Below are 17864 nucleotides of genomic sequence, written 5' to 3' on the forward strand. Positions count from 1 at the left end.
ACTATTTTCAAACATCAAGTAGTTTTCAAACTGCCGCTTAAATGACAATCACAATGATAACAATACCTGTAAGGACAGGTATCTCTCTGCATACATATACAATTATTTCCTGAGGACAATAAAGTGGTTTGTTCGTTTTTTAAAAAAGACTTAGTGATCAGGGAACTATAGAGTAACTGCAGCTCTGGGAGTGCTTACCCCACCACAAGCAGGGAATTCTAGGGAAGACTAGCAGTCATCCAGGGCTGCCTTGACTACTCAAGAAGGGGTCAATTGGGAGTTAAGAGTGCTAACAACCCTAGAAAAACTCAAAGACAGAGGTCTGCCTTCTCCCTTATCTCCATAATCACAAAGGTCCTGCTCAAAAGGGCCCCCTTGAGTATAACACTGAAATTGGCTCTTGCTGTCTTCTGCTGCTATTTAATTAAATTTAATTAATTAATTAAATTTTTTTTTTACGGTACGCGGGCCTCTCACTGTTGTGGCCTCTTCCGCTGCGGAGCACAGGCTCCGGACGCGCAGGTCCAGCGGCCATGGCTCACGGGCCCAGCCGCTCCGCGGCATGTGGGATCTTCCCGGACTGGGGCACGAACCCATGTCTCCTGTATCGGCAGGCGGACTCTCAACCACTGCGCCACCAGGGAAGCCCTGCTGCTATTTTAAAAAACAGATATGGTAGTTCACATAGTATGGATCCCCAAGAGCAGTTTCTCAAACTTAGTTCCATAGACTCCTAAGTATTCTCAGGCATCTGCAAGTGCAATACGTTTTGGTTTAAATGTTGTGTTTCAATTGTGATGGTAATATACATATAAGGTAAATGCTAGACAAGTCACTCAGTTTCAGGGCCTGCAGTCTTATGTTTAAGATCAAAATGGCACAAGGTCACCACCACTTAAGAAACTTAAGTCAATGTTTCTCAAACTAGGATGCGTGGACATACTTCCAGGGTTCCCTGAGAAATTTTTTTTCTTTAAAAGGAGTTTATACCATACTGAAAGTTGAGAACCACTAGCTTAGAATACAAACCATATTGCTTTTCTTTTCTGAGCAGTACCCTGCCCATGCCCAGCACTCAGTAAAAGTTAAGACTGCACAGTTCTGTGTAGCATCGGGTCTCACCTAAGAGGTCTCCACCAGGCCTTGAAGCTACACTTCTTGAACCCTTACCCAGGGTTAGAATCAATTCCTCGCCTTTTATCTTACTGACAAAAACTAATATGCTGGGTCTCAAGAAAACTTTCAGAGACTATCAAGTCCAACCCCACTCACACAGTACACAGGAAAAGTGAGGCCCAGAGATGCGAAGTGCATTAAGTGAGATGACACTGCTAGCTAGCAGCAGAGACAAAACAAGAACGTAAGCCTCCTATCCCAACTTCAGTGCCTCGGCTGAGTGTAGAGAGCACGATTAGGGATCGCACAGACCTCATTCCCACCACCCTTCCCATCCCGTGTCCACCCTCCCCTGGTCCCCAACCTCCCTCTGTCCTCTCCAAGTCGACTCGCCTCGCTCTATTCCGGGCCTTCACATGCATTCCACACTCCCCAACTCCAACCCTACTGCTTCTGGCCTTCCCTCGCCTACAAAACACACACTGAGAGAGCCCCACCAAGGAGAGAGAGTTTCAGAGCCCGCAGTAATTCTGCGCGCTGCGGAGTCCGCTCCGAGGCGCATGCGCCACCCTAAGTCGGCGCTCGTCGGTGACGTCACGGACGGCGCCATCCTAGAGTTTGGAGCTTGTGGCTCCTGATCCCGGTAGGAGCGTGTCAGTCTCTCAGCTTAGCTTACCGCGCGACTTCGGGCAGAAGGAACCTGTCCACCACAGACTTTGACGAGAGAGGCTGTGGTGGTCGAGGGCTGCTGAAGAAAGTAGAGAGAGGTAAAGAGTGAGCGACGCCTGAAGAAGACGTCAACAGAGCGCACCGGAAGCGGTCCGAGAATGAACAGTAAGCCGTGTTGAGGGTCACGAAATTGGAGAGGGGTGGGATGTTAAAGAGTCGGAGACTAGGTGTAGATACTGGTGGGTGAAAAGGGTCGCGGCGGAGTCCGAACGGCTCTGCTGTGGAAATTGTCCCGCCTTACCTAAGTGCAACTGTGGCCCGGAGTCCCGGTTGGCCTGCCTAGTCTCTGAACTATGTCAGAGCTGGAGGCAGGTTCTCTCCGGGGGCTGCTCAGTAGTGAGTGAGTGGTGCTAGAGGTCGGCCCAAGGCCTTGGTGCGACTTGGCCAGTATTTCTCTCTTGGCGTGGTCAAGGCCCTGTTCCTCTCTGCAGCCCGGTTTCCCCTTTTGTAAGGTACTGATAATGATGCCTGCCCAGCCTGCTATTCTGTGAATCACCCTTGTCTGGTGTAAAGCGCAGGGAGCGTGCTGGGGATTGATACCACTAGCCCAAAGCTTTGAGAGTTGAGCAGAGGTGTGCCAAGGAGGGGAGCAAGCACCCAGGGCATTTAGAGGCAGGGGCATGACACCGTTAAAACTGGATTTTAAGTTCCACCTCTGCCACTCCCTACCTATGTGATCAAGTTAAGTGTCACAGCATATTTTAACTTCAGTTTTCTCAGTGCATAATAGGAATAATAACTGCTTTAAAGGATTTTTCAGAAAGTATAATGAGATAAAATATATGTAGCTTTTAATCAGGGGCATGGCAAACAATGAGGGCTCAGTAACTGTTAGATGTCTATTGTTATAGGAAAAAAAGACTTCTGGGTCTAATGCAAGGCACCTGTGACAATTACAGAGTCATTCCTGGGGTCCAGGCCCTGCAAGTTGCTCTCTACAGACAGGTTTTAATCCCTATCTTCCATCTGAGAGAGAACCAGACTCTGTATAAAACTTGTAACCACTTTGGTTTGCTGGTTCAAATGAACTCAGGGAAGCACAGTAGAGCTGGGATGGAATTTATAGAGCATGAACCAAATTTTCTAGTCTTTTGGCCCTTAAACCAGGCCTTTGTCTCATTCTTATCCCATTCACACCCATATTCTGTCCCCAATGCCATGTTTTTCTTTTTCAGACAAATTAAGAAACGGGAGTGTGAGTTTTTAAAGGTTAAAACCACATTGAGCAATGTGTATTTTGAGCTTGAAGAAAGATCTACTGTATTTTATCAGTTTAGGACACCATTAATTGTATAATACATCCCAGTTTCGTAGATATTAAAATGTGAAGAGTCTTTTTTAAACATCTAACAGTAAACAAAATGTAGTAGTTCCAACTGTCTTCGTCCTGGAAAGCCCTGTCACATAACTTTTAAATGATTTACATCATTAGACTTCTAGAGCAACTGCTCAGGCTCCTAACCTGTGGTATTTTAAACCAGGGCAACTCTAAGTATTGTCTGCTGAGCTTCAGTATCATCTGAGAACTTGTTAGGAATGCAGGATCTTAGAGTGGGGCCCAAGAATCTACATTTTAATAAGTTCCCGGAGATTCTGACACACATTCATGTTTGAGAAGCACTATTTTAAGGCACACCATTGGAACTTCTAGCACGGATGTGGCTGGAGGGTAGGGCAAGAGGCATCCAAGAAAGCTTTGAAGCTGTGCTCATTGTATTACCCCCATCTTCTGTCTCTGAATAAGCATAGTTATTTTCATAGTTATAAAAGTCTTAGGTCTTATAGCCATAGCCAACAGAGTTGATCATTTCATGTTTGTTTTCTTTGAATCCCCCAGGTGTGATCTACCATGCCTTTTCTCAGAAAGATGCAAAGGAGTTCGACATTCAGGTACAGTGCTTGGCAGGAGGTCTGGGAGCAACAGAGGTGATGACAAAGATGGCCCAGTGGCTTCTTAACCGTTAGTGCTGTTTTAGATGTCCTTTCCCACATTTCACTCCTCACGTTTCCAGCAGACATGTTAGGCTTAATCAAGGTTTGTTGTTCTGCTGGCCTCCTTTCCCACTATACCAGAGTCAAGTTTGGTTAACTGGGATTTCTTGATCTGTGTCATCTCCCACTGTGTAGGGGACACTAGGCTATGCTCACCTGACACCTGCCATGGCAAGCACTGTCATTTGACCTTGTTACTGTGCCCTTTTCACTCCTGAAGAGGGCAGTCAGATCACATTTCATAAGTGTAATTGGGTGCTACAAAGATTCTTTGTCAGTTTGGCAGAAGCTTCACTGGTGACTCATAATGAGGGAGTTGCTTCTGAAATCAAGATTTTGAAAGACTGATACACCTTAATTTGGCTTCTCTATGAAAGATGGGCCACTTAGGTATTTAAAGACTCACATGTCCTCTTACAGTAATAATACTGATAATAATAAATTTTTACTTTTTAAAAGTACAAAGCTGAAGCTGACTTCCCTCCTTACCATGGGCTACCATGAAGAGCGTGTGTATCACATCTTTATCCCCACCTCCCACCCATCCACGTGCCTGCTTCTGCCCATGAAATGAGAGCTTGATTACTATTGACACATTAGCCGCAAGGTGTTTGCAGGCCAGTTAGTGCAACAAAGGTCCAGGAAATGGCCCCGTCAAGAGGGAGGACCTCAGTAGAGCGTGCTCCCCAGGGCTGTGGCAAACATGAGGGCAAAGCATCCGAATGAGAAATAGACTGGTGGAACTCCAACTTGAGAGACAGTGATGCTTGTTCTTTCAAGAATTACACACAATTTATGATAGTTACGTTGCCCAGAAGTCCTCTCTAAGTGCAGGTGCTCAGTCACAGTCATGTGGTGCTCTGTTCTGTGTGGAAAAGAGTCAGTACATGGGGCTAAGATACACTGACAGTTTATTTCCTCAAGTGATGCCAGAGCAGACCAGGAAAATAACCATGCTACATCCACAGGCTGGAAACTCAAGTAAAGAGTATTACGATATGGCCACAATGTCAAAATCCCTACCTGCTGTGGCTGGGCCCACCCTGGAGTGCTTGGTTATGCCATTTTTCCTAGTGTTGGGGTCATTTCCTTCAAGGCCGTAGCCTGGCTCTACTCTGAGCTTGCCTTCATCTGATCATGACAGTTTAAATACCATTGTCATACATTTCTCAAGGATGAGAGAAGTCTTTTTTTCCAAAGGTAATTTTTGTTTGTTTGTTTTGCTTTAATTTTTTTATTGTTGTTTTTTGTTTTGTTTTGTTTTGTTTTTATCCTCAGAATAACCTCAGAGAGCAGGGTAGGAGGTTGGAGTTTGACATGGCTGTTTTGTGTGGCAGTTACGAATTGGCATTTGAATGTGACTTTCACATCTGCCCAGCTGGGGGTAACGAACATGCAGCAGATGAGAGGCTGTGTGAGCCTCAGTGGGTAGATAGGTGGGTCAGTGAAGGCGGCCCATCTGCTGTTGCAGCGGTGTGTGGGAGGGCCTGGGGGTCTGGGTAGCCCCAACCAGAGCTGTGAGCACCACAGCATCTTGTCCTCATGCAGCACCCAGGAACCCAGCGAGCCGAGGCCTTTGTGAGGGCCTTCCTGAAGCGGAGCATGCCCCGCATGAGCCGACAAGCCCAGGAGGACCACCTGCAACGCAAGGCCGTTGTTCTGGAGTACTTCACTCACCGGAAGCAGAAGGAAAAGAAAAAGAAATCTAAAGGCCTCTCTGCCAAGCAGAGGAGGGAGCTGCGGCTCTTTGACATTAATCCAGAGCAACAGAGGTATGGCAAGCCTTTCCTGCCTTTCCACCCCAGCGACTTAATCTTCCTTGTGTTGAGTATGGACTTGGGAAGCTAGGTAGCCCCTGCTCTGCTTAAGCTAAGCGAGCCTCTCCCACTTCTGCCACAAGGGGGCAGGCTTCCTTTACCAATTCGGACTGGGTTTGGCTTTTCTGCTTGGCTTCTGTCCTATCCTTAACTAATAAGACCAGTGCCATAAGCCATGGGCAACAGACTATTTGTCTTTCAGTTTTCTTAGAAAAAGAGAAACTGATATTTCTTAACATATATCTCTTTGTAGCTTCTAATAGCACTAGACAGAATCACCCATTGGGGTCTTATTGCCAAAGAACGTGCTGCCCATATGTTTCAGAAGTTTCTGAAAGAGACACATCACTCTCTGTGGGAGAACATGTTCCTCCCTCCAGCTGACACTTCATCCCTCCTTGGCCACGGTTCTGCGTTTGTATGTCTTAGGACTGTTCGTATGCTTTTGCTCCAAGATCTGTAACCAGATAGCCTCCCACATCCCATAAGATAGAGTCTGTCACTTTGTTCATGGCCCCTCTCACAAAATCACCTGGGCTTTGGGAGGAGGAAGGGACTGCTGCCTGCCCCTGGTGTGCCTCACCCATGTCTCCATCAATAGAGTCCACTTTGGGTTTGAGCCTGAGGTTCTCATTTCTCTAACCAGTAGCTTCGTTAAATGGACTCCCCATGAAGTGCTAGGAAGACCCGTTTGGGATCGTCTCACCTGCTCCCTCTTCTTCACCTCGCCACTTCTCACTCATCCTCCAGACAGACCCTGTCACCTTGCACAGGGACTTATGACAACCAGCAACTCCTGTTTACTGAGGGCTTACTGGGTTCAGCTTCCTGTAACAGAAAACCTCAAAATAGCAGTGGCTTAAATAAGATGGAAGTTTATTTCTCTTGTGAAAAGAGGTCTAGATGAACACCATCCTGGGCTGGTGTGGTAGGCAGTTTCACGGCCATCAGACAACAAGGAGTGTAGCCCTGGGTGCATCCTTGCTGCTTCACCATTTGTAGGTGTTACTTCATGGTCTAAAATGTCTGCTTGAGCTCCAGCTGTCATGCCTGCATCTAACCAGCAGGAAGGATGAAAGGGCAAAGGAATGCAACGCCTTTCTCTTCTCATTAGCAAAAACTTAGCTTTGAGAGGGTTCTACCAGTGAGGAAACTAAGGTTTGAGAGGTGAAAGTACTGGATTTTAGTGTGGTTATCGGGGGTAGAAGAGGCCGCAGTGATCCAGGTCACGGTCCTTGGCATCAAGCCAAGCTCTGTGCTCTTTGGATGTTATAATCCCAAGTTCACATTGCCTAACGTTTTACCTCTATCTGACTTTGCCACAGATACAGTCTTTTTCTCCCTCTACATGAACTCTGGAAGCAGTACATCCGGGATCTGTGCAATGGTCTCAAACCAGACATGTGAGTTACAATTCTGAAGCCTTGCCCTTTGAGGCAGAACCCAAGTCTTAGGATCATTGTAAATGCAGCTTTCGGAGCCTGCTATCAGCATTGCCTGGCTGCAGAAGTTTGTAGACCTGTTTACTTCTTTCAGAATTCATTATAATGGTATACATTATGGGCTTTTGTTTACCTCGTAGGCAGCCACAGATGATTCAGGCCAAGCTTTTAAAGGCAGATCTTCATGGCGCTATTGTTTCAGGTAATTTGCCTAAGAGCACATCATCTGGCCGCCCAAGCCATCATTCAGTGACAATTCCTTGCTATGTGGATAACCCTATATCACCAGCACTTAGGGTAGACGATGACTATAGCTGTCTTAGCCAATTCTGGCCACTTGTTGGATACTCTAAATGGCCTCTGTGTACCTTCTCCACACAGAAGACCCCTGCTGGTATCCCAAAGGACACAGCAGCTGCTGGCACTCACCCACAGCCTGGTATCTTGAACAGCCCCATGGTTTTAAATGTCGGTTGTGGACCAACAGTTCCCAAGTTGTCATCTCCAGCACAGACCTTACCCTTGAACTCCTTGAATTCAACTGTCTACTGGACATAGCCACCCAGACGTGCAGTAGACATTGTAAACTTTACTTATCCAAAACAGAACTCTGGGCCTCTCCTCAGATCAGCCCCTCCGCTGGCCTTCATCATCTAAGTTGCCACTGAGAATTACCTTTAGTAATACCACTGAGTACTACTGAGTGCCACTAATATAGTACCACTATTTACCCTGGTTGTTCAAGCCAAAAACCTAGGAGGTATCCACATTTCTTCTTTCCTAATTGCCTACCTCCAATCCATTAGCACATCCTAACACCCAAATCTAAGCCACCGCCGTCTCCCCTGGATTACTGCAAAGCTGCTTAACCCTCTCCCTGCTGACACACTGCTCCTCCCCTGACCAGGCAGCCAGAGTGAAGATTCTACAACAGAAATCAGGTTGTGTCCCTTCTGCCTCCTTACTGTATTCTAAACAGCCTGTCCAACCTCCTTGGGCACCAGGTCTAACCATACTGGCCTGCTTTCTGCTTCTCACCAGGCCTGGCCCTGCCACAGGGTCTTAGCATTTGCTTCTTCCCTCTACCCAGAGAGTTCTGTGTGCTCAGGGGCTGATTCTTTCTCATTATTCAGGTCCCTACTCAGATGTCACTTCCCAAGGGTCTACCATAGCTAAAGATGACCCTCCACCCCATTACCCTGCCCTTGTTTTTTTCATAGCACTCATCACTATCAGAAAATACAGTTGTCTGGTTTGGTACACATTACCCCTCCCCCTATTAGAACAACAGCTTTGTGAGAGCAGGACTTACTACTGTGCCCAGCACCTACCTAGGACACTGCCAGACACATAGTACGTGTTCAGTGAATTTGTATTGACTACCTTGGGAGATAGGTTGGGGGAGGTGAGAGGCCTACTGCCTGTGGTGGCAGCTCACTGCTGGGTGGCCTATAGTGGGCTCCCATTCTCTCCAGAGTTCAGGAGGTTCTGGGAAGACCATGATGAACAGGCATTCATTCAGGTCCTGTAAGTGAGACTTGGCCCTGCCAGAGCAACCCGACTGTGGGCCTTGGTGGTGCTAGATACACGTGTGACCTCTTGGCTCCAGAATCCTGCCTGGGACCCCTGTGGCAGCAGGCCTTCCAGAGGACACCTTATCAGAGCACAGAGGCTATTAAGCCACCGCCAAGGGATTGGGAAGCCTAGGTTCTCATCCCACTTGGTCCCTGCCCAGCCAAGGAGCCTCCACCTCACCCTGCCCCTGTGGGTGGTCTTTCTTCCTCTGCTGGCTCAAGGTTGGGACCAGAACCCACAGCCCCTGCAGGCCTGGCTGCCCGTGGCTCCCCTAACACCACAGAGGCCTGAGCCCTGAACCACCCTTTTCCTTTGCAGTTACAAAATCCAAATGCCCCTCCTATGTGGGCGTTACAGGAATCCTTCTACAGGAAACAAAGCACATTTTCAAAATTATCACTAAAGAAGACCGCCTGAAAGGTACGTAACTGGATCGCCGTGGGCTGTGGCCTCCCCAGACGATTTGCCGGCCCTTTCCTCATGACTCTAAAACTCAGTTTGGCCTTTCAAGTCAGCACAGATTGTAGATACCTGCTGACCTTACATTCCAAGCCTGCAGAGACCATCCCAGCACCCAAGGCTCTCCCTGAGGTACTCATGAGCCCAGCCAGCAGCTTTGGCCAGATGTGATCAAGGGAAGGAAGGGCTGCTTGGCTGTGCCTCCAGACACCTGGGTCTATTTCCAGGACTGGGACCCTCCACCTGCCCAAAGGCTGCTGCCTCCCAGAGGATTGCAGCTAGACAGATAGCAGGGACGAAGCACCTGCCCCTGGAGTTCCCAGAGCCAGCTCCCTTGGCGGTGATTCTCTGGGTTCCAGGGAAGCAAGTGCAAGTTATCCACCTGGTGTGCTAGAGCTCACTGCTCTGGCAGAGACGAGCGGCCAGTCTGTCAGGATTTCCACACCCCCTCCTTGCCCATGAATCCAGAGATTTCAAAACCACAGTGGGAGGTTTTTGTTCCTTTAATTTTTTGAAGCTTGGTTTTCTTGTTGCTTTGTTCCATTCCCCTCTATGTTCTGCTCTCATCTTAGACCTCAGAAAGTGGTGTACAAGTTTCCCCAGTGAGCATAAAGCCATGAGCCTATCTGAAAGTTATGTGGCAAGACCTGTTTCTGGCAGTTTTTCTGGGGGTTTCTGGTTTTGGGAGTTTGGTTCATAGCCTTTGACCCAGAAAACTAGGTGTTGAGTTATATGTTTATATATATATATATATATTTTTTTTTTTTTTTTTTTTGGGGGGGGGGCCCTGCTGGGAGGCTTGCAGGATCTTACTTCCCCAACCAGGCCCTCAGCAGTGAAAACGTGGAGTCCTAACCACTGGACTGCCGGGGAATGCCCTGGACACTATAATTTAAGTGATAGTGGAGAACAATTGGAATGGCCTTAGAAAAGGACAACAAAAAGTCAACTGTGAAACCAGGGAAGCCCCAAGTTATTTTTAAAATGTGAATAAATTGGCCTTTTGGCAGAATAATCCCCTTTAATCCTGGTGCTGTTACCTTTGTGGGTTCCTCCATTTCTTATTATCTTTTCCTAATTAGCTTGTTGTATTTTCTAATATAAACATCTTGGGAATAATAGTCTCCACAAAAGTGAACCTACTGCCAGGACTTTTTCCCTCATCCTTTTTCTCTTGCTTTTTTTTAGTTATCCCCAAGCTAAACTGTGTGTTCACTGTGGAGATCGATGGCTTTATTTCCTACATTTATGGGAGCAAATTCCAGCTGCGGTCAAGCGAGCGGTCTGCGAAGAAGTTCAAAGCAAAGGGAACAATTGACTTGTGAGCTCTTCCTGCCTAAGGGAATCGTTTATGACAGTGAAAAACTGGAAACAGCCTGAATTACCCACCTTTCAGGGAAGAGATGGTCGGGCCAGTTCTGGTTATAGACCACCTCCAGCCAGTCTAAATCAGAGTTAAGGACATTTAATCATCTGGGAAGAAGCACACTGTGCCGAGCACAGAAGTCAGGGACCACAAGGATGTGTCTTTATAGATGCTCTTGTTTTTGTATTACTCCCATGGACAGAAAAGATTGGCAGAAAACACCAGAATTAACACAGGTTGACTTGAATAGTGAGTTTATTCGTTTTTTCTTTTTCATACTTTTCAGTGTTTTCAGAACGTTCTATGATGAATGAGTTGTTTATGTGATAATAAAATATGCATGTGGGCATGAACAGACTACAGGAGTGATTCCTGCAGCACCACTAGGATGGAAGGGAAGGGGAGGCCTGAGCTGTGCCTGGCTCGTGCCTTTACTTTTGTTCTGTGGAAGCTGCCATGTCTTTTGCTCTGTCATCAGGCACCATGTCTCACTAGTTCAGTGGTGCCCTGCTTCTTTGATACATCACTTTAAATCATGCCTGCTGTCGAACTCTTTGACCTGAGGTTTACTTTGCTGTTTCAAGAAAGATGAAGAGGAATGAGTGGTGAAGTTGCTAAGTGACTTAGGGCCCATTCGGGAGTTCGAACTGAGGTGGACCACAAAGGCAGAATGCCGGGCCTAGGTGTGCTTATTGAAGCTTGTTCCAGTATGGGGAGCTTAAGCCTACAAGAGTGTTCTCACTTAGACTCCAAAGGAAGGTAGGCTGAAGAGAAAATAAGACTGGAGCTCTCCCAAGGCTTCATCTACTAGGAAAGCCTGAGTCCCCAGCAGTGGCACCTTAGTTGACGTTAGTCCCATTTTTGCTGCTGGAAGCCGTGGCTCTGCAGGCTCTGCAGTCTGACCCTAGCCCTCTGGGCAGTGTGCCTGTGGGCCAGTAGATGGGCCCTTCTGTGCAGGGCCTGAGTACAGACTGGCCGAATGAGGACAGGGTGGGGACCAGACTTCCAGGGTCTGCTACCAGGAAAGCCACATGGCTCAGAAGGCCCTATCGCCCCTTTCTTTTGAGAAGCAAGTGTTTGCTGACCAACAGGGTGAGGGCAGAAGCATTCCTGGTGACAAACTGGCAGCAAATTCATGTGCTCTTTCTTCTGCACCAAGAGAAGCAGCAATGCCAGAGGCTTCACTGTGTCAGCATTTTGCGCTCAGACTCCACACTGGATGGGCGAGAAACACCACAGTGGAGGGGAGAGCGTAAACACTGACTTAACATTATTGGAGGAGAGCAAGAAGACCTAGCGGTGCCTCTGCACCTCCTGAAGGCTGAGCACGCCCAGGGTCTCCCACGGACATGCCCGGCGGCTCGACCCCGCTTCCGTCTGTGCATGGTGTCCCTCACTTACCAGGAGGGTCTGAGTCTCCTTGGGTGCTCTCCCCAGTCTAGCCATCACTGCCTGTGGTTGGGAGCTCAAGTCCCAGCACCACCTCAGTCAGGGCAGCCTGACCCAGTGACAGCCCTCGGGTGTGACCATGAGGTCACTAGTACTCAGAGCACTCGTTTGCCCAAGGCCTCACAGCCTGAGACAGGTAGAGCTGGGATTTGAACCCCATAGTCTAGCTCCAGAGCCACGGGTGGCTGCAAGGATGAGAAGATACTCCAAAGTACATGATGTGGTCCCTTTATTACCTGGGTTCCCACTGAGGGAATCTCTGGTCTTCCGTGTAATGTGGCTTCTGTTCTGGCTATCTGAAAGTGCCACACTGGTAACAGCGTAGGTGCTATAATTTCCTAAACCCCACTGCTCTTACCCACCCCTCTACAATGTAAAAGGCAGCCAATGTTGTGTAAATATACAGTTGCTTTCCAGAAAAGTTGTTGGAACCAATTGCCATGTGAAATCTGTTTTTCATTTGGCGCAGACTCAAGTTCCCATGTGAGTGGCTGTTTAATTTGTAGACGTCTCTCCCCCTCCCCAGGGAGACTCGGTGAGAACGCTCACCTTCCATGAAGCTGCTGCTGCTATGCGTGTCTGTTTCTGGGACGCCCTGTTGTCCCGAGGCCCACTTAGCACTGGGTCCTGTGCTCTAAGGACCATGCCATCCTCCCAGTCAGAGAGGGGGTGAGGAGGGCGCAGGCCAGGCTGGGCACTGGCTCTGAGTGAGCGTTCCCAGTGAAGCTGCACCAATTGCTGCATAGGGAAGCACACGGGCTGGCCGTGTCTGCATGGCTGTGACCCAGGGCTTGTCACGGAGAGTGGTGTGGGACTTTGCAGTCCAGTCTCTCCCTTCTCCACTGCCCAGGGAGCAGGACCCCAGCAGAGCTGGGGCCTTTGACATGTAGGATACCTGTGAGGCACAGCTAAATTCGCCTTGTGTGTAAACTTTCATGCCTGGGAGAACTCTGACCCAGAGAGGCCCGTGGAGCAGCAGAACGGTTAACACCTCAGGACAGGATGGAGGAGGCTATGGGGTCAGGAGACATCAGTCCAGTGACCCACTGTTCCCCAAAGAGCGAGTGGGCCCCAGGCCCTTTATATCCCCCAGGGCCAGCTCTGTGGAGGACACAGCCGCACTGTAGGGCCTGCAGAGGACAGGTCAGAGCCTCTAGGGCAGGAAAAGGGTGAAGCACCTGGAGGATAAGAGGGACATGACGGGCCACGGCTATTGTATTAGCCCAGCCTGCTGTAACAAAATACTGCAGGTGGCGACTTAATCAACAGACATTTCTTTTCTCACTGTTCTGGAGGCTGAAAGTCCAAGATTAAGGCGCCATCAGGATTGCAGTCTGGTAAGAGCTTTCCCCTTGGCCACCTCATTGTGTCCTCAAATGGCCTTCTGTGTGCACTCGGGGGCAGGGGGGGATCTCTGGTGTCTCTTCCTTTCTTATAAGGACCCCAGTCCTAGGGAATTAAAGCCCTACCTTTATAACCTCATTTAATTTTAATTACCTCCTTAAAGGCCCAGGGCTTCAGCACAGGAATTTGGAGGGAACATAATTCAGTCTGTAATAGCCGTGGAGCTGTCCCAGCTGGGACAGACTAGTTGTGCCCCCACCCTGGCCCCCATCCTCGGACACTGGCCTGGCCTTCCCACCCCCCATATGGAGTGCTTGGACCATTAGCTCATCCAGCCCAGCCACAGGACCCTGAGCTCCCATCGCCGCAGGACTCTAGGACCTGCTCATAGAACTTCAGTTCAGCTGCTCCCTCCAGTACCAGGAGCCCTGAGGGGGCTAGGTTCCCTTACGTTTCTGCAACAGCTGAAATCCTCTTCCCTCACCCTCTTGTTGGGGCCAGGCACAGTCTGATTGGGGAGGAAATGCACCCACAGGTAGGCTGGGTGGGCAAGGGAGGCTCCCTGGAGGAGGCAGCTCTGGATCCAGGCAGTTGTGGGATGTGACGAGTGTGGTCACACAGGCTCAGGGCAGGGGCCGGCAGGGCCAAGGTGGAGGACCCAGGAAATCTGCCCACAGGGCCCAGGGCCAACAGGATGAGAGGCAAGAAGGGCTGTGGGACTATGGCTGCCAAACTCAGGAGACGCCTAGCTTATCAGTGGGAGGGGAGAGATGATGGGAGCTGCTAGCTAAGTTCTAATCCATGGGGCAGAATGTGGAATTCTGCTGATCCAGTCACCCAGTTCTGAAGTCTTTTGACACTTGAGAGTGTCACCATCTGTCAAGTGTGGCCATGAAACTAGATCAGGGTTTCCCGAAGTTGTATTCTAGCACTTCCTGTACGAGAATCAGGATGCGTGTTAAAAGCAGCCAGATCCTGGGCTGCAATCAGTCTCCAGGGGTGGAGCCCAGATAGCTTTGTGTTTCTCTAAGACCCCAGCTGGTTCCTCCAGTCATTGATGTTTGAGGATCATGGGCTCCAGATGGTGTCTAAAGTCTCTTCCAGCTCTGACATCTGGACTGTGATTTAAGCTTTGGGCCTCTCGGGATGGTGCTTTCTCGATGCTGGAAAAGATTGTCAAATGACAGATCTCTCAGGTTCTGAAGAGTAAACAGGAACATTCCCCCCAAAAGCCATAAATTATGCTAAAAAGCATTCTTTCTGGACAATGGCTTTAGTTCTAATTTAGTTTGCATTTCTTAGCTATAATGCCTAATTAAGACATCTGTTAAATGTCTATAATATTAATTTAATAGAGGGGGTTCTAATACAACTGTATTGGAATTGTCCATTTAATTAACCTCATGGGCCTTTAATGGATGCCTTAAATAGACATCATTAACAAGAGTGCTAGACAAATTAAAATTAGAGTCAATAACATTCTTGGTAATCTTTCCTGAGCTGTGAAGGGCAAGCATTGCTAAGTAGACAGATACAGAGATGGGCTGCACAGAGGAGTGTTGGAGCTGGTATCCCCAGCGGGGTCCACAATGGACAAGGCCCCAAGCAGGGTTCAACCACTCTGTGTCCTGGTTAGCTTTGCCCAAAGAGGGTGCTTCTGTCCAGTCGTAAGAAGCAGTTCTCAGGAGCACAGCCCTGCTCTGCCCCTTCATACACCTTTCACAGAAAACGTTTGCTGACCTGGTCGTTTGGACTGAGCTCCTGGATGTGGGAGGGAGATGCTGGAAGAAGGACTCACCCAGAGATTCTCACTAAATACCACAGATGTGTGGATCAGGAAAGGTGGCACAGGCTAGGACAGGGCAGGATTAGCTGGAATGGGCAGGGGGAATGGGATGAGATGGAATGAAAGGGAAACATTCTATTGCTTTTGGCCCTCCCACTCCACTGAACAGCTCTCCACTGCACATCTTTCTAAAGGCAGTAGTCAGTTCTCTTATCTTATTTGGTCTCTCATCAGCATTTGCCATGACTGACCCCTGAAACAGCTGTGTAGGCCCACGCTCCCTGACTTTCCTCCTGCCTCCCTGGCCACACCTTCCCAGTGTTCTTTCATGGACCCTCCTTTTCCCAACTTCTAAATGTTGGTTGAGTCCTGAACACCATCTTTGGGCTCTTCTGCATTTGCTCCGTAGGTGGTCTCATCCACAACTTCAAATACACTTGACTCTGAAAATCAGTTAGGAGGAAGCAGCCTACCTTCCTCCTAACCCCAGACCCAAATCTGTAACTTTATTGCTTGCCTCCCCCCAATTCCATTGTGAACTCCTGAAGAACAACGACTCTGTTTTGATCTCTGCTGTCCCCCTAGTGATCTAGAAGCACTGTCTGACCCCTAACAGGTGCTCCAAGAGGGAATGAAAACAAGTGCCCAGTGACCGCTCCACCTGCAGATCTAATGGCCTCCCAGCCTGATACAGCTGCACGCAGAACTACTGACTTTCCTCTGCTCCCACCTCAGCGAACAGCCTCATGTCTCTCCCGTTACTTAAGCCAGAAACCCAGGCGTCATCCTCTCTTGCATTCATGCCCCCCAACGAATCTTTCATTAAGTGCTGGTGGCCTCCTTCCAGCCCTCCTTGCCGTCTCCCTGTCCTACCCGCTGTCATCTCAACAAAGAGTCACAGCCCCTCCCTGGACCCCAGCCTCCACACACGGCCCCACGACAGCCAACGTGACCTTTGTGAAGCATGACTCACATCATATTGCCCTTCTGCTCAAAACCCACAGTGACTTCCCAGTGCACTTAGAATGAAAGCCAGCTCCTGCCCAGGGTCATCAGGGGCCTCCCACACCCGACCCCAGCCAGCATCTCCAACCCTGGCCCAGCGCACCTCCCCGGTGTCCCACCCCCGTGCCTTCTCCACATCTGTTCAACTCACTGTTGGCACCTGTCACTCCCTCTGCCTGGGACTCTCTTACCCTGGACCTTCAACCACAAGACAGCCCCTCCTCTGCATTCAGCTCTCCACAACTGGCCTCCCTCTCAGAGGGGCCTTCTCTGAGCAGCCTCCCACACCAGTCCCTCTCTTGTATGACCCCCATCTTCCACCTTCTGTAGCAGTTCTTAATATCTGACGTAATCTTATCTGTTGTTTACTGTCGTTTTCTTCCACTAGAATGTAAGCTCCTTGAACACTGGGACTTTGCCTGTCTTATTGGCCATTATAGCCATCGTGACCTCAGTGCAATCTAGAACACTGCCTTGCACATAATAAGTGTTCGGTTAAATAGTTGTTGTCTGACCAAAAACAAAAAAACAAGGAGCCAAGGGTATGACCTAATGACCTATACGTGTTGGGACCCAGCAGCCGAGATGCTGGCCATGACCCGCTCCGGCCCAGACAGCACCGTCCCCATCACCACTTGTCCAGAGCAGAGCAGGGCTGTGTCCTGGGACCCACAGGCTCCCCACCTTCCACGCTGTCAGGCACCCCAGGCCGCAGCAGTTCCCTGGGTCATCAGGCCCCGCCCTTCCCGGCTACTCAGCCAGCTGCACTTACACTTCAGCTGTGTGTTGTGGGACATGCAGTGTGTGTGGCCAGCGCTCCTCTGCCCTTTCCAGCTTCGCCCACTCGACCCAGGGTGTGGGCGGGGGCCACGAGTGGCTGGTGCGAGTGACCCGGCCTGAGAGGGGCTGAGCCCAAGGAGCCCGGCATTCAGTCAAGGAAACTCGAGCTCAAGGTCCAGCTTACTCTTGACCTTCAGGTTCAACCACAAAGGACGTGAAAAAAGCATGTTGATGGTAGTTTCATTTAATCTACACAAATTAAACTGTACCCTCTGCCAGAAGAAAGGGCAGGAGAGAAATAACGTTGCAGATGGAGCTGCCTATGGCCCTGCCCTTCCGGTAGGTGGAAACTTGCCTTGCAGTGGTGTGAGATGGAAAGCATCCTTAGTTGCCCTCTGTCTCCCCAAAACGTGTGCGACTATAATGCTGTTCACAGTAACACAGACCCTCAGCCTGTGGTGTGCTGGAGGGGCTCCCTCACCCAGGAGAGCTGACGTGTGCCTCTCTTCCGGCTTCACTGCACCACTCATGTCGGCAACTCGAGGCCAATCATGGCGGGAATCTCTAGACCACGCTACCAATCAAGCTGGTTCACCATTTACCAGCATGCTGCCCGCAACACTGGTCAGCGCCTCTGTGTGCAGGAGAGGCCGTGAAAAGTTCCAGCCCTGTGAGCAGGACCCCCTGAGAGAGGAGGGTCTGTCTCTGCAGGGTCCCCCTGCAGGAGCTTTGACGACACGATTTGAGCCTGAGGGGTTGTTTGGTACTCAGCCCACAGACGATGGGACACTGTGGGCCGGGGACTGGAAACATGAGTGCATTTGCTGGCTGATAGCTTACAGGACTGGAAATGAAAGATGTGTGCTCTTTCTGCGTGTGAGTCTATTACGTGGGTGCTTCATACATTTCTGAAAGTTAAGCATCTCCCTGAAATCTTGTTTCTTGATGGCAGTGCTGGGTTACCCTAATGGCTCTTGCTCAAGGATCATGGATTGAAAGCAAGG

General features: G+C 49.5%; 1 protein-coding gene across 1 annotated transcript; it reads left to right on the top strand.

Moving 5' to 3' along the window:
* The first annotated feature begins 1709 nt into the window (after positions 1 to 1709).
* POP4 (POP4 ribonuclease P/MRP subunit) lies at positions 1710 to 10853 on the top strand. Its single transcript, XM_024734127.1, has 7 exons — positions 1710 to 1950; positions 3683 to 3735; positions 5386 to 5609; positions 6980 to 7057; positions 7237 to 7298; positions 8990 to 9091; positions 10319 to 10853. Exons 1-7 carry the CDS (start codon positions 1944 to 1946, stop codon positions 10453 to 10455), a joined length of 663 nt encoding a protein of 220 aa, XP_024589895.1. The 5' UTR covers positions 1710 to 1943; the 3' UTR covers positions 10456 to 10853.
* Positions 10854 to 17864: the final 7011 nt, after the last annotated feature.

This window comes from Neophocaena asiaeorientalis, unplaced genomic scaffold, assembly GCF_003031525.2.
Source record: "Neophocaena asiaeorientalis asiaeorientalis breed wild unplaced genomic scaffold, Neophocaena_asiaeorientalis_V1.1 scaffold280, whole genome shotgun sequence".
In the NCBI taxonomy this organism is placed as follows: Eukaryota; Metazoa; Chordata; class Mammalia; order Artiodactyla; family Phocoenidae; genus Neophocaena; species Neophocaena asiaeorientalis.

Bases quoted from the DNA above. Each gene is read 5' to 3' on its own strand.
- POP4 (XM_024734127.1), top strand. The intron at 5,610-6,979 runs GTATGGCAAGCC...ACTTTGCCACAG, and splicing joins ATTAATCCAGAGCAACAGAG to ATACAGTCTTTTTCTCCCTC. The intron at 7,299-8,989 runs GTAATTTGCCTA...TTTCCTTTGCAG, and splicing joins TCATGGCGCTATTGTTTCAG to TTACAAAATCCAAATGCCCC.